The sequence below is a fragment of the Trachinotus anak genome, unplaced genomic scaffold, assembly GCF_046630095.1.
Source record: "Trachinotus anak isolate AG129_WGS33_773 ecotype Australia unplaced genomic scaffold, CSIRO_AGI_Tana_v1 ptg000013l, whole genome shotgun sequence".
NCBI classification, from domain to species: Eukaryota; Metazoa; Chordata; class Actinopteri; order Carangiformes; family Carangidae; genus Trachinotus; species Trachinotus anak.
In genome coordinates, this window is record NW_027273864.1 from 12,398,252 (window position 1) to 12,418,925 (window position 20,674).

The window sequence follows — 20,674 nt, forward strand, 5'->3', positions numbered from 1 at the left end:
GTACAAGCAACCTGGTACTGCTGTAACAACAGCCTATAGCGCCAGTCATCCATTAATCATTCTAGTTTCGCTCCAGCTGTTCCTGAAACAATTTAGTTTAACTGTGAGGGAAGGTACAAAGAAAGACCCAGTTTCATTTAGCCTCTTCCATACATTTTTACACATATTTTTTTTAATCCCAGTTCAACTTTCATGCTTATTCCAGGCCATTCACAAAGCAATGCACTTTAGGTTAGGCTACGCATGAAGCAATGCACTTCAGTCTTTTTGCACGTACTTCAACTCATTATACAACATGATGTACCTTTAAACTTTTACCACTGCTTATACAACAGTTTGCAAGTGAAGGTCAAACATCCAAGAGAAGTAACCATGACCAAAACACATTGCTGAATGGAGGGGGACTTTAAGATTGTTTATGTTATAATTTTATTGTATTAGCAGCACAGTACATAGGTAGTTCCCTTGTAACTAAGTATAAATGAGCCAAATTATGATAAACTGCAATTAGTTAAATGAAAAAAGCAGAAGCCACAACACATATTGATAAGTGTTTTTGTTGGAGTTTGTACTGACGTTTACAATTAGTCCTGCAAGTAGAAAAAATGTTCAGCTTTCTCTCAACGGACACTGTAATATTAACATTTTATCATATATAGTTGATACAGTGGTTCTCAAACTGGAGGATGTATATAAACAGAAACTTGAATTGACATTGTGACTTGTCAAACACAGATGCAGCTAATAAGATTATGGCTGTGATGATCATCAAGCAAACACATCAGTCGCATCCAAAATATGAGGAAGCTGATCCTGCTATCCCATTGTGTTGTGTTGTACATGCTGGCTCAATGTCACAGGGTCATGACTTACAGGGACACTGTAATACAACAGAGCCGCTGTTCATATTATTAGTAACACCTGTGCTTTTCCTACTGTGACGAGTCAAAATGTCAGCCGTGAAAAAAAAGGGCGGGTTCCAAACATGTGTCCTGTCCACATTCACTTAACAAGTAATAACATTTGCTGTGTCATACTCAAAAAGTCATTCGAAAACGAAGAGGTATCTCCTCTTAACAAGTAAGTGTAATAACTGTTTCGGCTAAAAAAAAAAAAAACAACACTTAATTTTAATACATGTAAAAAGACAAAAAGAAGGAGTATTCCACAAAAAAATGCAGTCTCAGCATCACAATGAAAAGATTGTTACATACACTGCTTGACTGGTCAGTTAGCATCCAGTTAATCCAAGCCAAGAGGAAGCAGTAAACACTGATATTAACACTTCAGTGACGCTTCAGTCTAGTCAGTTAAGCCATGATGGAGTATGTGAGTAAACAGAGAAGAACAAAGTGAAAAGTAAAACATCAGTATTTTTTAACATGAGGCATAACAACTGAAGCTGTAATAACTGATCATTCATGTTCACTCAGTCGCTACTGAGTCAACTTTATTCAAACTAAGTACATTTCTCCTTCTTCAAATCAAGGCTTGGCTAAAACTCCCCTCTGGGTGGTGCTATGGTGCCGTGCAAAGTCGTCCAAATCCAGTCTTTTTAGTTCGACAATACAGTACAATAAAAGAAGACAAAATCTATTTGTATGTATGTCTCTAGCTCTGGTATTTTGAAAACATGAGACAGCAGTGTGAACTGTTTTTTTCTTTCTTTGTTTTTTTTTTTTTTTTTTTTTTTTTACTGTTTTTCTACATTTCACAACAAAGCATTCCGGTGACTAATTTTCTCTCTGCGGCGTCTCTCCTGCCAGGACAGAAGGCAGCGTGTTTCGTTTGGAGTGCAGCCTCTGGACCAGCCAGTGACTCCAGTTTCACTTTTTCCTGTCATTTTCTCACTTAGAAAACTTCTGCATCTCTGCAAGAAGCAAACACTTTGAAGTTAGGGGGGGGGGCTGCGAATGCGAGACAATTAATGAAAATTGAGTTTGCATGTGCTACTTTACCTTTGTCAAGATCAATGACTTTAGGCTGAGCGTTCACGTGGACCTTCTCTTTTAGCAGGTTGTTCTTGTAGTCTAAAAAATCACATGGGAGAAAGTCAAAAATACACACACAGTCAAGACACAGGCCACTGTGTATTTACACTCCACTCCCTCTTCTAACTCACCAAATCTTCTTTCCTCCTCGTTGCACATATTGACTTCAGTCACGTCCATCTCAAACTCATCCGAGCTGCTGTGACTTCTGCTGGACCTATCACAGTGAGAGGGAGACATCTGAGTGTGTATTTAAGGGTAAGACAGTGATCATTTGTGTGTGTTTGCGTGTTTAAAGTGCTTACCTCATGGATGCCTGAGGATGAAACTCTGAAAATACAAGAAAAGTAGATGACACTCAGAAATTCAATGTAAATCAACCTATTATCAAACTGGGGTGTTGCAGTTCAGACCTTTGATTTTACGCCTGCGTGTGATGAGGATGATGACGAGAATAATGAACACCAGGAGGAGGAAGGACGTGAGGACGTAGCCCAGCGGCAGGAGAAAGTGGTGTCTCTGGTCAGGCAGAATAACATTGATGACTCGCGGTGATTCAGCCTTCGTGGTGTCTGAGTAAAGCAGAGAACACAACGGTCAGCATTTCATTTCCTCTCCTCTTCATCTCCTCTCTTACAAACAGATCAATGTGTCATCATGAGGTTTACAAATGGAATAAACAAGACCAGACCTTACACTGAACAGACTTTACACACCTCATGAGTAACACTAAAACAATCAATTCATAATAGCTTTTTCTTGGCTTTGCAGATTTAGAATACTTTAACCTCAAAGTTTGAAACAATAAAACTCTGTGCAAAGCTGCGCTTGTCCATTTTCATCTGGTGTATAGACTGAATTCTTTCTACAGTTCGACTTCATTTGTTGAGTAGTTGTTACAGGCCAAATTCTCTTTTGCAGATCTAAAAACATTTCTAACCACACCAGCAGTTTGGTTATGGGGACTGCAGTGCTGGACAGTCTGTTCCCTGCTTCAATCCAGACTAAAATATCTGGACAAATATTGGATGACTTGCCATGACGTTTGGTGCAGATATTCATGATACGTAGAGGATGAATCTTACTGACTTTGGTGACCTGCTGACTTTTCCTTCTAATTAGCCTGTGGGATATCACACCTGATGTGTCACACATTTCTGTGGCAAGTTAAACGTTCATTGTAATTTTCTATCTTTCATAACAGCATTTTTGTTTTTTTAAACTATGAACTTAAATTTAATTTCTGCTTTAATCTTGTCTTTGTTCCAGGGGGAATTCAATGGTTAGTGTTTAAATGCAGTGGCGGACCACATCTAATGCTTGGAGACTGGCAGAAATTTCTCTCCAAGCCCAACGAAAATCATTTTCAGTCTGTGCCTGTGGCTGCATATGTATTTGTTGTGGCACATGCATGAGTGTGTGTGATGCTACCTAAGCTCTGCCTGCTGTTTTATGTTGCTTTTTTTGTTATATGCGATGACATTTCCTGGCTGTAAAAGAAAATGCTGAACACAATTCCCGGGCAGTGTTAAATAATCAGCCGGTCGGGTTTAGATGATGTGTGCGGTTCTGCTGCAGTGTCGAGAGGCAGAGGCGGGAGAGAGGGAGGGAAAGCCTGGTTTCATTTTGCTCCATTAAAAAATAAAAAGTGCGAGGCGAGAAGCAGCTGCGGACCTCAGACTCAACATGTTTGAGCCAAAATGAGATCCAGACAGAAAGTCATGCTGTGATTTACTTTTCCTGGCAGCAAAACACAGAGAAGTGAGGAGAAAAAGAGGAGTGAAGGAAGGGCAGAGCAGGGGTGGAACAGAGGAGGAGAGCTGAGGGAAAGGAAGGGGACGGTGAGATGTTTCTCCAGAGGCCTGACTTGCAAAATGAAGCTAGAAAAGACTTCGCCCAGCAGTCCCAAACACAAACTTCCAACACATACACAGCTGCTTGTCTGCGGCGCACATGAAAACAACATGTTCATCAACATTACAAATCCTCTAATCCTTTTTTCTAGTTTCAAGCCATTTTCTCCTGACTCGTGCCCTGATGGGAACATATGTGTTTGTGTTTAGACTGGCTGCCCCTGTACTCCCCCCTGCCCAAACTACACTGAGAAATAACTCTGATAGAGGGAGGGAAGGAGGGAGGGGTGACCTACATCTCCTCTTCCGTATTTCATCAACAGACTCTTTCGCCCCTGTCCTTCTTTCTCTCTTTGTGTATCTCTCTATCTCAAAAACCTCCTCCCTCTGTGTCTCTCGATGTCTACCTCTCAGTTTATCTTTCCCTCTGTGCGGCCAGCTGCCATACAGATGAAGCACACTTGCTTTTGTTGTGCATAAACTGCCGAAAAGGTTCTTTCTTAGTAAGGAAAAGCACACAGAAAGTGAGAAAAGCAATGGACAAGAGCGAGAGAAAGGAACGTGATGAAAATAAACAAACCCGAGCACGTGGGATCCTCAAAGGAGGAAAAACAGAGGGAAGGCAGGACAGAGGAAAGATGAAAGTGGGGTAAAGAATGGTTGGAATACTGCTCCAGAATGTCAGGAGAGAGCAAAGTCACCGGGGCAGCAGAGGGTCAGAGAGGGCAACACGCAAGCAGATAACAAGACTTAATACTGCATTCTTTAACAGGACTACAGCCATACTAGGATAATGTTTGAGAGCACACAGGAAGAGGCTGTAATTGTCTTGAGCTGGTGTTAAATGAGTTACAGAATTTGTTCCTCAACGAGTTCAATTCCCCTGGTGCGATCCTACTGTATTATTACAGCTCGGCAAGTGAAGGATTAATTGTGTGGGCAGAGCTGGACTTCAGTCTAAAGACTGTATCCGAGAGATTCCACTGAAATGAGATCGGTCTTCTTGGCACACACATACACGCACAGACACACACACACACACAGATGGGCTCAGCCACAGGCATTTCTCATTTCTAAGCCTTTCTCAATGATTTTCCCACATTGATACAACTGCCATTTACAGATCTGCTTCAGTTACCTCCTGGAAACACAGACACATGCACCAGAAACGCTCTCATTCTCTAAGAATTCGAGGTAGGCAGCTAGGATGCCAACATACCAATTCCCTCACCCCATCTCTTCTCTCTTTTCTTTTCTTTCTTTCTTCTAATATGCACTCAGAGATTTTTAATGCAGGGCAAAGTGCTGAGAAATGTGAACTCAACTAATGAGAATGACGAAATGGTGGAGAGCTTTTGGTTGAAAAATGGAGGTGAAAATTGATGAGGGTAAGGTTTGGAGAACTGGGTTGTTAGGGAGTGTGTGTGGTTTCAGTGGTCTGGCATCAGACAAGCTGACAGTGCAAGAAAAAATATCTCATGAAACAAACAGAAAGCTTCAGAAATAAGGGGGTTTCTTTTCTGTTCCTCTCATCTCCTCTTCCCCTGGTGTTCCTTTGCCTTTTGGAGAGTCTGGGGCCGAGACCAAACACAGTGAGGATGAATGAGGACACAACGAAAAGTACAGAGGGGTAGAGTGAAGGAAAGAGCAGATGTGTGTTTTTTTCCTCCTAATTGTATACACCATAGCTGGAATCCACTAAGTTATAAAACATCCTCTCTGCTAAAGCACTCACACTGACCTATAACTAGAGCAGGAAGAGAGATTGTGTGCAAGTATTTGTATATTTGTGTGTGTGTGTGTGTGTGTTACCTTTGTCCTCACTGGGCAGTGCTTTGGCTGGCTGGGTGGTCTGAATCACTGGTGGCTCCACTGTGACCTGGAACTCTCTTCTCTCATGTAGGCCACAGTAATGATGGTGGAGGTGGCACGAATACATCCCCTTATCAGTGGGCTGTGAGTTGAATGCAGAAGCACACGCACACGCACACGCACACACACACACACACACACACACACACACACACACACACACACATTATACCTATCAGGCACAACTGGTCATCCACATATAAAAGAGTTGAACATTGAAAAGCATGAGAACAGACTGATTTTAACAAATCACACTAGGTTTTCTTGGGATGGTCTGCCACTGTTTTTTGATGGTTTGATGGTTACCCTGCAACAAATGTGGACTAAACAGCTTTGATCCAGGCATTTAGTTGTATCCTCTATGCATTGTTCTAAGAATATTTCTATAGTGTATTCTTTAACACGACTTCAGCCTTCCAGCCCTCCAAAACTGTCAATGTGCATGTCCACCTATAATGCATTATTATATTTTTTCTGATCCCACCCCGTAACCAAGCACTCCATCAAGGTGTACCAGGCAAGCCTGTGTACAAAATAATATAGTTATAATTAGCCTCTCATCTTGGAGTGGAGGCTTTTTTTTATGAAATAAAAATACATTGAGCCTGAAGCCAGCAAAAAAAAAAAAAACCTGTTGGAATTAACTGAGACATGTGATCACTTTCAACAGGCTAAAAAACAGAATGATCACAGTGATCCAGGTCGTGAGGTTTAAGCAGGAAAAGGTAAAATGTACTCTGTACTGTTGGCTAAACAATAAAGCCATATTTGTGATTCATTTCAATTTTATTATTCAACTCTTATTTCACATAATCATCCATTATGTCAGTTTACACTGCACTTGGCACCTGGGCAGGACAGGTGTGTTGGCGATCAGAACAGACACTTCACAATTTATTCTACCTTCAGTATTTCTTATTCTAATTACCAATTTCAACAATCATGCTTTACACCAGAACATGCCTGACATTTCTTATTTAAAATCAGGTGTGGTGTAAAAGCACTGAGAAACACTGAAGCTGAACACTCCAAAGGTGAGGTCATGGATTTAAGCTTTTCCGATATCACTTCCTTAATTTATCCCACTCATAAATCCCACTAATAATAAATGGACCTACCTTCCTGCCTGCCTGCCTCTCTGTCTATAAGTCTGTCTGTCTGCCAGCCTGTCTGTAAGTCTGTCTGCCTGTTTGCCAGCCTGATTGTCTGTCTTGTTAGTCTGTCTGTAAGTCTGTCTGTCTGTCTGCCTGCTTGTCTGTCTGTCTGTCTGTCTGTCTGTCTGTCTGTCTGTCTGCCTGTCTGCCTGTCTGTCTGTCTATCTGTCTGCCTGTCTGTCTGTCTATCTGTCTGTCTGTCTGTCTGCCTGTCTGTCTGTCTGTCTGGCTGTCTGTCTGTCTGTCTGCATGCCTGCCTGTCTGTCTGCCTGCCTGTCTGTCTGTCTGTCTGTCTGCCTGCTTGTCTGCCTGTCTGTCTGCCTGCCTGTCTGTCTGTCTGTCTGTCTGTCTGGCTGTCTGTCTGTCTGTCTGCATGCCTGCCTGTCTGTCTGCCTGCCTGTCTGCCTGTCTGTCTGCCTGCTTGTCTGCCTGTCTGTCTGTCTGTCTGTCTGTCTGTCTGCATGCCTGCCTGTCTGTCTGCCTGCCTGTCTGCCTGTCTGTCTGCCTGCTTGTCTGCCTGTCTGTCTGTCTGTCTGTCTGTCTGCCTGCTTGTCTGCCTGTCTGTCTGTCTGCCTGTCTGTCTGCCTGCCTGTCTGTCTGTCTGCATGCCTGCCTGTCTGTCTGCCTGCCTGTCTGTCTGTCTGTCTGTCTGCCTGTCTGTCTTTGATTTTCTCAAGACCTGTTCATCCGATCGACTTCAAACTTGGCAGTTGAATTGCTGAGGACCCAAGGATGTGCAGTGTCAACTTTTTTGGATGAGCAGTTCTCAGGAAAATCAACAGACAGATATTCCTCCATTTTTTTCAAACTGCTTTTGCTGTTGCCGTGGTAACAAGGTTTTCCTTTGAACTAAGACACAACAAGGGGGACTCCTTTGATGATGTCACATAAATGTGATGTCATCCGTGGCATCACAGAATGTGCCTTTGAAATAATCCAATACTCATTCTACTAACACTTTTACAGGTGAGTACCAAAGGAGAGTTGGAGAGTTCAGTACGAATTCGGTTCGATTAGCAACATTCGACTTAATTAGTAACATTTTACTTTTAAAAATGGGAGCAAATTTTGGCTGTGTTAAGAAAGCGAAAGGACATTACGACCTTGAAAAAAATGAGGTTCTGTCAAGTAAATCAAGTGCATACCTCGTAGAGAAGTACCTGGGATGTGGCGCTTTTGGGAGAGTGGCCCAGTGCACAAGATTGGACACAAACGAAAAAATGGCTGTGAAGATTGTTAGAAATGACATGAACTTGGTTGCTAAAAGAGAGGCAGCCATTCTTCAAAAACTTAGGACGCTTGACCAAGACAAGAACAACTTGGTCAAGTTCACAGAGGATTTCGAGCACAGAGGACATGTTTGTCTGGCATTCGAAATGCTGGACATAAGTATATATGATTTCATCAAGAGCAGGGACTTCATGCCACTATGTCTTTCTGAGATTCGAGTTGTCACACAACAAATGCTGGTGGCTCTTAATGCCCTCAAGACCATAGGCCTGTCACACGTGGACATCAAGCCAGACAATATAATGTTAGTTAATCATGAGCTGCAGCCTTTTAGGGTAAAACTTATTGATTTTGGTTTGGCTGTTAATATTTCCAAAAGAGCCCCTGGCACCCTAGTTCAGGCCGTTGGTTACAGGGCCCCTGAAGTAATCCTGGGCCTTCCACTGAATGTGGCTGTAGATATGTGGTCTCTTGGCTGCGTTTTGGCCTTCATGTACCTTGGCAAGAACCTGTATCCAATAAGTTGTGTATATGAGGTAATGAGAGTCATTGTGGAGATACAGGGTATGCCTGAAGATCACTTGTTGGATTCTGGGATTTATACCAGCTGCTTTTTCAACAAAGATGAAGACTCCTCTAACCCTTCATGGAGGCTGAATACAGAGACAGAATACATGCTAGCAACAGGCTTGAGGATCAGGCGGTATATGGGAATTTTTGACAGGTTCACCTGTCTGGATGACATGGTGAAGACTCGCCCAGAGGTGAAAAATACCACTGAGTATGAGGATAACCAGGCTTTTCTAAGCCTCCTCAAAAGAATGCTGCTCGTAGATCCTGAAAGAAGAATCGCTGTCAACGAAGCTCAGGGACACCGTTTTATTACCATGAAACACTTTCCTGGTAGTGGTATCCCCAACTGTTATAAATCATCAGCCTTTTTGACCATAAAAAAATGTCAACTGGAGGAATCATCAGCTGAATTCAAACCTTTTATAACATCCAGTGAAGTTGTAAGCTTTGGAGGAGAATCGATTTTTAGCTTGGATGACTCATTTTCATCTTCTGAAGAAACTGCTTCTTGCTCCAGTGATGAACCACCATCCACATGTAGCTTGGATGAAGCCAAAGACACTTTATGTCCAAATTATGGAACCCCAGCCAAAGCTGACAGAGCCCCTGCTAACAATAATTATAGACCACCAGGGAAAGCTGGCCTAGATGGCGCCACTGCTGCTGAGACCAACAAGAAAGCACCTGGCTTGAATGAGGAAACTTCACCTGCCTCAGGTAGTCAAGATTGTGATGGGGACAGCACTAGCACCAATAAAGGAACTACAGGATTTGTTAAAGTCAAGACAAAGAAGACCTTTTTGAAGAGGATTCGTGGATTCTTCTCAAGGTTGTTCAAGACTACAAGTCGATGCAGAGGAGATGTTACTGAAAAAAGACACACCAGACTTAAATGAAAATATATCGCAGGATGCACAGCCATTTTCCTCTGACGTCACTATCTATCTATCTATCTATCTATCTATCTATCTATCTATCTATCTATCTATCTATCTATCTATCTATCCTCCCACAGTGATTATGAATTAATGAATAAAAAAATTAATTGTCATTAATACCAGAATTAATTGTTTAGTTCATATTATTAGATAAGTTAAGTATCACTTTGGTCACATTATATACTTTTTGCTACATTTGGTTGGAAATGTCCTTAAATTTCTAATTTGGTGACCTTATTCAAGAAGTTTTAAATGCCTGTAACAATAAAACAATAAAAGTAACAATAAAAGCAGCAAGCCGAAATGACTGAAATCAGTTCTTTTTGTGATGATCATATGTGTTATTTTGGGAGGCAGTGACAAGAAGCCTGTTCTGCTCTTTAGATGGAAGGACTTCTTTGAATGTGCACTGTATCTATGGCAAGCTGCAAGGGTATAAACTGCACTGTTGCCAATGATATAACCCTACCTTAATCTTTTTTAATGATGTTAACAATTAACATAACATAACAAGATAAAAATTTACAATTTGACCTACACAGTATTTTTTTCTTGCTTGCCTGCATTTCTTTTACATTGCGGTAAATCCACTGCTATTAATTTTGGAAAATTTCCTGAGTTATACAGTGTGTCTCCAGTTTGAGTTAGGCTGTCCAGACAATCTGGATTTATAAATCCAGATATTTTATTTCAAACTCAGAAATATTTAGATGATACACTACTACAGAATGCAATGGACACATTTTATAACATTAACATTATTACAAATTAATATCTATTTTCTGTGAAAATGCCCAAAATCAGGTTTATGGGTTACAAATGAAATTAATTTTTTTGGCCATTCGGAGGTAGTGAAACAAGCTATAAATAATATTAACATATGGTCTCCTATAAAGTTGATTTGGCAAACATGTTAAGAAACAACTGCTTATTGAAAATGGATCCAGCAGCATTATCATTCGTTTGAATTCATGTTTGCTTGTATGCGAATGCAATAGAACATACTTATGAAACAGGACTTTCCTGAAACATTGAGGCTGCTGTAGCGAAACTCACTCACAGAGACAGTGGATGGTTAAGGACACAATTACCGTCGTGACAATGGATGAAGCCATGAAGGTAAATATGCTTGTTTTGTTCAAGTGTTCAGGTGGATATAAATTAAAAAATGTTTTTAATTTGAATGTGATTTCACTTCATTGCATTGTCTGAAAAATAAAAAAAGTTTTTATATGTGAGCAACAAGTCACAAAATCACTAATCAGGGGAAAATAAAATGGAATGACAGAAAATAACTAGAGATTAATTTTTAAAAGCAGTAAACAGAGTTTTGAACCTGTAGTCAAAATGATCATCGTACCTAAGTTTAAACTTAGCCAAGTAATAACGCAAGTGTTTACTAAGTGAAGATTTACCTTCCACTAAACTATAATGAGATGCAGCCCATAAACTAGATTAGCTGTTACTGAATATTTACACACTATCTACCAAGTGGAACTGTAACATAATTAACTGGATTATCTTCGGTGAGAGACCCTTACACTAGTAATGTTAGCATGTACCATGTGATCACCCCGAAAGATGGAGGTAATATTGTTGACAGCATCTGACCCGACACTGACACTCTAAAATACTGTTTATAAAATTATCACTTTAAGTTATATTTCACGAAAAAGACAATATATCTCAAATTAAAGAACATACGGATAAATGAATACTGTCGGTCAGGTTAGCTTAATCCCTCTGAACGCACAGATCTTTGTTGAAGCCCATTTTTGCCCTGTGCAAACTGGCTCCATTCCACAGTATGGTCGTAAAGCTCTGGAGCCTGTGCTTAACCTAAATCTTCGGATTTAAGAGCTCGATCAAAAAAAACAACAAAACAAAACAAAACACTGGGGCCCTAGAGGTTCTCTCAAATGCGACTGTAAACTTTTCTCTGCTTTCTGTTGCTACAGATGGCACAAAGGGACTGATAGGAAGCCCTTTTGTGTAGATCTTGTATTGTTTGTTATGAAACTGTTGTTATTGTTTAAAAATGGATGCGAATGCTCAACTTACTGTGGCTGCCAACCTCATTTCCCAACAGAGCAGTAATGTTTAATTTGACAAGAGCTACATTACTGATGTAACTTCCATGTGTTCTAGAAACACTGTATACATGTACAACATACTCTCTCTAGACACTGCATCCAAAGTGCATGGGCGCACAGATTTATAGTATGGTGAAGTGTAGCCCTTACTATAGGAGAATATTTTAACTATATGGACTAAAACTACCAGTGACTCTTCTTCTACACACCTGCAGATCAGATATGGTGAGTGAGAAGTCTCCCTCTGAGAAGGCTTGATTGCTGATGTTCATTTTCCTCTGGAGGAACAGTGGTCCGTAGCTACGCTGCTCCCCAGAGGCGTACAGGTCCACCAGCCGGTCAGCACGGTCATGGTGGACTCCTGGGGACTGGCGGTCCCAGTGGACTACCTGGAAACCACCAAAGCAGGGGAGGAGTTGCATTTTTCAGTCAATATCATGTAATCCCTTTCAAATCAAAAGTAAATCTAGACTAAGATCGACTGTCTGAGGAAACATGCCCATGTAGCACACACACCTGCTGGTCCTCCTCCTCGTCGCTCCAGTCTGTCCACACGTTGCGTCGGTTGATGCACGGCAGCACCACGGTGCTCCCAAGCAGCACCACGTACACCGCCTTTTGTCCGTCCCAGAAGCGCTGTTCTTTACGGCCTTTATGGTAAAAGTGCAAAAAAGACAAACTGAGCCAGCTGGCTATGTTGCTATGTGTTGAAGATACTGATATTTGTTGGTACGTTGTGATACATACGTGACTTAGTGACGTTGAGCTGTACTCTGACCGTCTCATACAGGTGGCAGTAGAGATGGTGGAGGTTACAGGAGTACAGACCTCTGTCATTCATTGTCACATCTATCATCACATGCAGAAAAGCAAATAATTCACCTTCATCAGTTTATTTATCAAATTTGCATGAAAGCTGGTGAGCGCTGGGGCTGTTTCAAAAATCCCTCTGATTCAGGTGTTAACAATGCTTTCACAGGTACAGTGTGTCAGAATTTCAGTGTTTGAGCTCAGCTGTAAATCGCGGCAGAAAAATCAAAAAGCAATAACACCAATGAATCCTAAATGTTGATTGTGTGAGATTGTTTTCTTTTTTTAAAAAACAGCAGAGTTTCCCATGTGCTTTATGAAGGAGGTGATCCATTTTGCCTGAAACAAAGACCACCTCTGCTAACATCATTGAATTTACGCCTCTGTTAAATAAAACATTTACTGTTAGGGATAAAAAGCAACGACACTATTGCACACATCAGATGCCATCAATTAAGTTAGACTTATCATGAGACAAGATGTGTCAAAATTTTGGTTTGCTTACCACCTTGGCTAAAAACTATTCCTGCAGGTAAACCCTGAACTGTCTTTGTGGTGGAAATGCAACTTTTAATAAGCAAACTTCCTTGTCTCAAGCAAATTTGACTTTCATGCTGGTATGTACAGAAATGAATAGCTACCTGGAAGGTAAGAAAATCAGACATTTTACTGTATGATTTGAAATGTATAAGTGCTTTGGTCCCACCAGAGAGCTCAGTTATGAAAATCAAAGCAAAGCCTTAGTGAGACAGGAAAACAAAGTAATGTCAGTCACACTGAGTGTGACCAAGTTAGCTACAGCTACAGACTTTAAAGTCAAAGACAGCGAGCGTGACCTTTGATAACCAGGGAGAAGTTTCCATCCTTGAAGGCTGTTGGGGTGATGCCGACTCTGCCCAGGTTGTAGGAGTTGTAGATCCTCTGGTCTCCTGCAGAGAACATGTCCATCACCCTCTCCATGGCGTAGTCCGGATGGGCCCGGTACAGGTCCCAGTGGACCACCCTCTGTCTGTCCCTCACCCTGTCCCTGGTCCACACCATGCGACCGCTCACACACTGCAGCACCACCCTCGACCCAGCCGGGGCGCTCACATTGTAACCCGCCACCACCACGCTGCTGCTGCTGTCAGACTGACCTGACACTGAGGGACGGAGCAGGTGTAGATATTCACACAGAGATGTCAAACATTTACTAAAACCCTTAGGAGAAATGCATAGAAATAAATCACAACTGCACACACACAGGAGGAACATACCTGCAGTGAAGAGGCAGGCCACAGGGACTGAAATAGAAACGGCAGAAAAAGTGAACAGGCTAATCACTTGAACAGACCCCGACCAGGGAGAAGTTTCCACAACATGCCACTGCATGTTTTGGGTTGTGTTAAAAAGTGGGCCTAATTGGAGACATTAGTGGAAAGTATAAGGTGTAGTCTTTGGCTGATATTCATTTCATGCAGCAAAGTAAATGCTTTTCTTACTCTGTCGTGATTCTTTAGAAACTGACTCAGTAAAACTCATCAGGCAGGAATGCATCTGTGTGTGAGTGAAGCTGAGGTGGACAGATGAAAAGCACTGAGTCTGGTTTTAATATCTGCCTCTACATATCAGAAAATCAACTGCAGTGCTCTCTAAAACTTTTTTTTTTTTTTTATCAGCTTAGTGATTCTAAAGCCTTTACATATTAAGACGACTCCAGTCAGAAAAGACTATAAAAGGAAAATAGTAAGTAACCAAAGAAAATACTTTTTAAAAAAAAATGTAACCACATACTGATGCAAAAGCTGATGTCTTATCTGCAGCATACTCTTTGAACTGAAGTGGCAGCTTGTGTGAGCATATTCCACCTGTATCAACAGTAAAACAATGCAGCAGCAGCAGCAGCAGCGACCCAACTCCAGCCAACTTACTGTGGATTAAGAGGAGCGCCTGGAAAATGATGTCTTCCCTCTCGCTCTTCATGTTGACAATTTCAACAACAACTGAAAACAACTTGTCAAGGCTGTGCACCCGGCAGACGGCCCTGAGAGTCAGATGATACGTATTGTTTATCCATCCGCAACAACGGCGGGACTCGTTCAGGTTTCAGGGTCCGAAGAGAGGACATCAACACAGAACCCAAACAGGACCGAGCTGAACTGATCCCACCCGGGAAATGAAACCTGACTCCACCGGCCTGCGTCCACCCCCCCCCCCTCCTCCCACATCACCCGTAACCTCTCTTATTCACTTATTGCTGTTCCACATCTCAAGAGAGACAATTGGGAGTAAAGGCCCAGAATATAGTCAGTAGGGTTCATTTCTTTCTCTTCGTCTTGTTTAATTTGTCGTTAATTGATTCGGGGTGAGACATATGAACAAAATCATCAAAAGTCAACAAAATAGGATTGATGAATTTAAATATAAATCGTGAAAATGTCGGCTGGTGGATAACTTGATCACAGTGGAGGTATATTTTACCTACTGTTATTATTATTATTATATAACATAATAATAATAACATAACACAATAATAGTATATTATTGTGTTTATTCATATTATTATTATTCATATTATTATTGTGTTATTGTGTTATAGCATATGCATACAGAATATAATAAATATATATATTTATTTAATAATAATAATAATAATAATAATAATAATAATAATAATAATAAATAAACTTAGGAAGTAAAGGAAGTAAAAACAAATGCATAAAAGAAAAATAAATATCTTAGAAATAATATAGTTGTACATTGCATACTTTACTGATGGTACGTCTGTACTTTTAAGCAGGCTAACTCAAATTTTGAATGCAGGACATTTTTTGTAGATTGTGCTATTGAAGTATCTGAATGCTTTTTCCACCACTGCTTGATCTCTGCACGTCATGATACTAATAGAAGAGTGCAGGAAGAAGATAAAGTATCGATATTATGGGCAGAAGGCCTCGACAAAGCCACTATTTGTCCTTAATCTCCAGCATTATTAGTTTTATTTGATGAATCTATCCTCTCCACATTTAACATATATATACGTAAGGCATTTTAAGGAAGATTTTGCATTTACAAATTGCTTTTAATGCATTTAATATTTAGATTACTTACCCAGCAAAGAAGCCCAGACACATCGACCGGGCCCGACTACTCCTGCCGGTCGTTGTCTTTCTCACTGATGACCCTCAGTGGCTGATTCGCTGTTATGACATGCACTCTCACACATTACAAAGGCCCCAGCAGCATTTCAATGATCACACTTTGTGCTTTTTACTGTGATTTCATCAAGACGGTTATCAATGACTTATCTCAAAAGCGCGTTCCCATACCGGGAGTCGAACCCGGGCCGCCTGGGTGAAAACCAGGAATCCTAACCGCTAGACCATATGGGACTGCTGCATTCGCATCTAGTATCATCTCCTCGGTCAAATATTATTTTCTGGATTTCTGAATAGATACACAATTTTGATATCTCCGTTGTGATATAATTATGGGACAACCTATGCTCTTTAAAATAGGATATTTTTTACTTGTTTTTTTTAATACTATATCTTAATCTTAGTTACAACATTACACGATAAAATCGTTTAATACCCAAGGAAGTGTATGTTCTGTAACAGTTACCCTATTCTGATTTTCATTTGTGATTATTTTAGTCTGACTTCCTCGAAGCTATTCAGGATCTAGACTAATTCACCTGAAATAGTGATTCAAGAGACAAAACAGCTCAGTTTATAGTTAACATACAGCTACTGTTTATGGGCAGCTTTGCCATTACCAGCTAATTTGATAAACACTCCTCGGTATTTTACATAAAATACTGTCCATCTTTGAATAGATAGAGTGAAAATCATTTTTCTGCTTAAAACTGAGTAACTTTGTGGCGATAGCATGTTAATAACCAGGTATAGCGCGGCACAGCACTGCGGAACCTTTCTTTAGATTTGTTGACAACCGGCGCGGTTGGATGTTACACCCCCGACGCTTCCCCTGAAACGAGCGAACTCATTCAAGGGTTTGTAGCTGGAGGTAAATTAGTCTAACAAGTGTAACTATTCAGAAGAACGTCGTTTAAATGGCCGTTTACATTATATTAAAAGTAGTTATAGCGTCAGAGTATGGATGGACTAATATTAGTCGTTTCTGTGCGTTGTTTTAGCTTAATGTCAGTTAGCCAGCACGTTTGCTCGGTATCGCAGCTAGCCCTAGCTAGCTAATCATCCGGTGTCACGGCTAACTTATATTCGAATTCTTGTCCTTTTTATAATTATTTAACTATTTAGTTTAGGAGTCTTACATACTTCTTCTTCCCTGTTTACAGGCCCTGTGTGAAACCTTAAAAGATGTTTTTGACAAGATCGGAATATGACAGGTACGTGCAACTCAAACTGCTTTGTCATTTGTTGTGCACTGCTCAGTGGGAATGGGCAAACTCTTGAAATCACACTTATGCGTGCAAGTTTTCTGTAAGACTGTTTTCGATTATGATTGTCCAAAGCAATTTGAAAGTGCCTTTGTTTGCAACTCTTGTTGAAATTTTGGAGCTGTTTGTTTCAAATAGTTAGCTAGCAGCGAGTAGATTTCCAACAAGTTAAGTTTGCTTTCACTTTCGTTAGCGCTGTTTTTTTTTTTTTTTTTTTTTGCTTTTAAACTTTATTTAACCAGAAAACCAAACTAAATAAAAAAATGTACTCTTTACTAGTGCTATTTTCAAGACATGCAAAATCCAAAATCTGTGTGTGTGTGTGTGTGTGTTTTGTCGTGAATCTAGACATGCGAAAGTACACACAAACTCAACACAATGCCAAATACATTTATTGGCATATTGTTTTCCAATGTTGAACTGATAACTGTTATTAATAATGATAATTATTATTGTTATTTTTCACCTGTTTTGCAGAGGTGTGAACACATTCTCTCCTGAAGGAAGATTGTTCCAGGTTGAATATGCCATCGAGGCTATAAAAGTGAGTGTTCTATGCTGACTAACAGGATTGTCCAACTCTGTGTGATATTTCATGCTGAAACTTGAAAACTTGTCCCATCTGAAACTCATACATTGTCTTTGATCTGGCCTTTGCTCTTGCAGTTGGGCTCCACAGCCATTGGTATCCAGACATCAGAGGGGGTGTGTCTGGCTGTGGAGAAGAGGATCACCTCTCCCCTGATGGAGCCCAACAGCATTGAGAAGATCGTGGAAATTGACAGTCACATTGGTGAGTGGAAAAAGAAAAATTTGAATGCAGACTGAAGATGAGTGATTGAATCTGTGCTGCATGCTAACTTGAGAAAGCTGGCATTTTAATCATAACACAGTTAACTAATTTGGCAGGTATACAATCCTATCATCAAATTCACTGTATTTGTATATTGGGGGGAAAAAAACTAAAAGAAAAAAGAATGAGCTCTAACACTTAGCTGTGCTTTGTATTGTGTGTTTTGGTCTTTGAAATGCAGAACATTTCACATACTTAAAGAGCGGGTGAAGTAAAATGCCAAAAATAAATGCATAAGAATACTTAATCAATGGAAATTCTAAAAGTAGTTAATAATAGCATGACAACTTATCCAAGTAAAATTACTGATAAAGAAGATGAAGAGTTTACAAAGTAAAACACAAACAGTCATATCGCTTATACTATATAAGACTGCAAAGTTTGATCAATGGCAACAATTAAACCCATATGTCCTGCATAATAATGTTTCCTCAGCTGTATGACATTACATTTCTCTCAGTTCGACCGTGGTGACTGTCGCATCCTGCTCCTGATGGTCATCTGGTTTCGTAATTTTCTTTCTTTCCACCTCTAAGGTTGCGCCATGAGTGGCTTGATAGCTGATGCTAAGACTCTAATTGACAAAGCACGAGTGGAAACACAGGTATGAATGCTGAGCACAGTGTAATTTGACCAGTTTACTGACCCGGTGTTTAACCTGAAATTAACCTGTAAATTTTCCTCCTCAGAACCACTGGTTCACTTACAATGAGACAATGACAGTGGAGAGTGTGACTCAGGCTGTGTCCAACCTGGCGCTGCAGTTTGGAGAGGAGGATGCTGATCCCGGTGCCATGGTCAGTCACTCTGCTGATCTCTGTGTTGAAATAATCACTCATTCAAACCACAAGTCAAAGGATTTTTTTTTCTAAAAGCATACTGTTGGATGGTGTCAGTAAATTTGCCTAACCCATCTTCTTCTCTCTCTGCCCTGTGCGGGCACTTACAGAGTCGACCATTTGGCGTAGCACTTCTGTTTGGGGGAGTTGATGAAAAAGGACCTCAGCTGTATGTAAAGATTACTATTTTTGCACCTTCAAATGGTAGAACATTTAACTTTTAGGTCAGACCACTGAGAGACTTAGATCTTGTCTGTAATTGCAGGTACCACATGGACCCATCAGGAACCTTTGTGCAGTGTGATGCTCGGGCCATTGGCTCAGCATCCGAGGGAGCACAGAGTTCTCTGCAAGAGGTCTACCACAAGGTATCCACTGCACATTAACATTCGACAGGAAAACTAGCTACACAAATTGTTTTGTAATTCTGCAAATTTTTGTTTTTTAAAGATTATGTGAAATGAAAATTTGTTGAATTTTATCAACTCGTATAGGCAAAAGCCATCTACAGTAAAGACATGAAAATCACCAACATTGTTTCGGTTTGTCCCTCTCTCCCCGGGTAACTGACAGTCCATGACATTAAAAGACGCCATCAAGTCGTCTCTCACCATTCTGAAGCAGGTGATGGAGGAGAAGCTCAACGCCACCAATATTGAGGTTTGTTCTTCATTTCTCACCCAGTTTCTGAATTCTTGTTTTTTTTTGTTAATCTTTGTAGACATTTCAGAGGTTGAATTCCATGCAAATGTTCAGTTTAAACCACATCAGCAGGGTTAGTTTGACTTTCACTTGAGAAAACACTTCAAGCCGCAGCAGTTTTAAGTTTGCACTGGACTGCCAGAGTTTAAATCCCCTGTGCTGGTTTCATGAAAGCTTTCTTAATCTGTGTCTCTTCTGTAGCTGGCAACAGTAGAGCCCGGAAAGACCTTCCACATGTATTCCAAAGAGGAGCTGGAAGATGTAATCAAGGATATCTAGAGCAGAAAAGACTTTACAGTCTTGGTTTGATTTCTGGACAGAAGAGGAGAGGTCGTGGAACTACACCTGGGACGAATGTCACAACACAACCACAACTTTCCATCAGCACATTCTCCCCCTTGCTGCATTCAGAATTTTTTGGATTGAATAAGAGGGTTATCTTTGTAATGTGCTAATTTACTTCTCTCTCTCTATCTGTACAGCCCTGTACAGGAGTCTGACCAGCGCTTACAGCTGAGTGGCACAAAAAATGTAGGGGTGGGAGGGTGGGGGCTGGGGTATTTTTTTGTTACGAATCAGTACTTCGATTAAACTGTTGTATTCAGAAAATGATCTGACTCTTTGTAGTTTTTGTCTGTTTCTTGCATTTCAAGTACGGTAGTCTAGTATTAGTCCCTGAACCCCTATCCAGAGCTAATTATTGCAGTTTAAGTATTGTGCTTTGTGAACCCTTACAGATTACGTCACAGTGGCAAAATCACATTACCCAGGGACACGCATGATTAAAAAGTGATGTGCCAGAGGGCACATGAAGTGCAGTCAGCCTGTACCTACTGCCCCACTAAGGTCATCCACTAAGACCTATTGTTTAGATGTTGGGTCCTGCAAGGGACTGAAGTTAGATTATGTATCATTTATTTTATAAGATATATGTATCAGCTGTTTTAGTGTTCAGCCTGTGGCAGCTTGCACTCTGCCTTTAATTCTGCAAAGGTAGTAGAGGCTGCTGTGTAAACACATAATGTTAACATAGTTCATCACAGTTGAAATAATATGCAATATGCCTGAATAAAAGAAATTACAATTGTTGACAAACACTGTATTATACTAATTAACACTTAGAAATGTCCTTATCTCTACAAACAACTACATTAAAGTCAGTTATGAACCATTTATAAAATGTTTGTTTACTGCTTATAAATGAACAGGGGGACATGGGGAAATAGATCCTTATATATGCCAAAGCCTGTACTTCAGACTGTGTCTTCTGGTTTTGTACTTTGTTGAAATAATAAACAAATTCCCAAAATATATTTTCTAGTAGTAAAGAGTTTGTCCTTTGCGCGGTCATTCCACCAGGGGGC

At 40.5% G+C, this 20,674-nt stretch overlaps 3 protein-coding genes and 1 non-coding gene across 5 annotated transcripts; 2 read left to right on the forward strand and 2 right to left on the reverse strand.

Annotated features, from left to right (window-relative positions):
- Positions 1-1,607: 1,607 nt before the first annotated feature.
- On the reverse strand, positions 1,608-14,654 carry LOC139630326 (matrix remodeling-associated protein 8-like). The gene is made up of 12 exons (XM_071493646.1): positions 14,425-14,654; positions 13,771-13,797; positions 13,351-13,656; positions 12,452-12,553; positions 12,221-12,354; positions 11,914-12,093; positions 5,657-5,798; positions 2,405-2,563; positions 2,297-2,321; positions 2,123-2,208; positions 1,959-2,030; positions 1,608-1,870 (listed from the first exon to the last, which is right to left on the reverse strand). The coding sequence occupies exons 1-12, from the start codon at positions 14,474-14,476 to the stop codon at positions 1,848-1,850; spliced, it is 1,308 nt and encodes a 435-aa protein (XP_071349747.1). The 5' UTR covers positions 14,477-14,654; the 3' UTR covers positions 1,608-1,847.
- Positions 7,810-9,728, forward strand: LOC139630325 (homeodomain-interacting protein kinase 2-like). The gene has a single exon (XM_071493645.1). It carries the CDS (start codon positions 7,926-7,928, stop codon positions 9,567-9,569), a length of 1,644 nt encoding a protein of 547 aa, XP_071349746.1. The 5' UTR covers positions 7,810-7,925; the 3' UTR covers positions 9,570-9,728.
- A 1,159-nt stretch (positions 14,655-15,813) lies between the features above and the next one.
- On the reverse strand, positions 15,814-15,885 carry trnae-uuc (transfer RNA glutamic acid (anticodon UUC)). Its single transcript has one exon. It is a non-coding gene; the product is annotated as a tRNA-Glu (tRNA).
- Positions 15,886-16,413: 528 nt separating this feature from the next.
- Positions 16,414-20,619, forward strand: psma5 (proteasome 20S subunit alpha 5). Of its 2 annotated transcripts, none has more exons than XM_071493163.1 (10): positions 16,414-16,522; positions 16,815-16,865; positions 17,394-17,460; positions 17,583-17,709; positions 18,306-18,373; positions 18,459-18,566; positions 18,719-18,777; positions 18,874-18,976; positions 19,182-19,268; positions 19,512-20,619. In XM_071493163.1, the coding sequence occupies exons 2-10, from the start codon at positions 16,837-16,839 to the stop codon at positions 19,587-19,589; spliced, it is 726 nt and encodes a 241-aa protein (XP_071349264.1). In that variant the 5' UTR covers positions 16,414-16,522; positions 16,815-16,836; the 3' UTR covers positions 19,590-20,619. The 2 variants fall into 2 exon arrangements, with proteins under 2 accessions (XP_071349264.1, XP_071349265.1); XM_071493164.1 differs by having other exon boundaries at positions 16,479-16,508.
- Positions 20,620-20,674: the final 55 nt, after the last annotated feature.

What these genes read in the sequence shown, in the direction of transcription:
- LOC139630325 (XM_071493645.1), top strand. Translation starts at nt 7,926, where the DNA reads ATGGGAGCAAATTTTGGCTGTGTTAAGAAAGCGAAAGGACATTACGAC.
- LOC139630326 (XM_071493646.1), bottom strand. Translation starts at nt 14,476, where the DNA reads ATGAAGAGCGAGAGGGAAGACATCATTTTCCAGGCGCTCCTCTTAATC. An exon ending in CTTCTCCCTGGTTATCAAAG is followed by an intron (nt 12,554 to 13,350) that starts GTCACGCTCGCT and finishes ATGTGATGATAG; the next exon opens with ATGTGACAATGAATGACAGA. An exon ending in GCTCAACGTCACTAAGTCAC is followed by an intron (nt 12,355 to 12,451) that starts GTATGTATCACA and finishes TTTACCATAAAG; the next exon opens with GCCGTAAAGAACAGCGCTTC.
- psma5 (XM_071493163.1), top strand. Translation starts at nt 16,837, where the DNA reads ATGTTTTTGACAAGATCGGAATATGACAG. An exon ending in AAGCACGAGTGGAAACACAG is followed by an intron (nt 18,374 to 18,458) that starts GTATGAATGCTG and finishes TTTCCTCCTCAG; the next exon opens with AACCACTGGTTCACTTACAA. An exon ending in TGCAAGAGGTCTACCACAAG is followed by an intron (nt 18,977 to 19,181) that starts GTATCCACTGCA and finishes GGTAACTGACAG; the next exon opens with TCCATGACATTAAAAGACGC.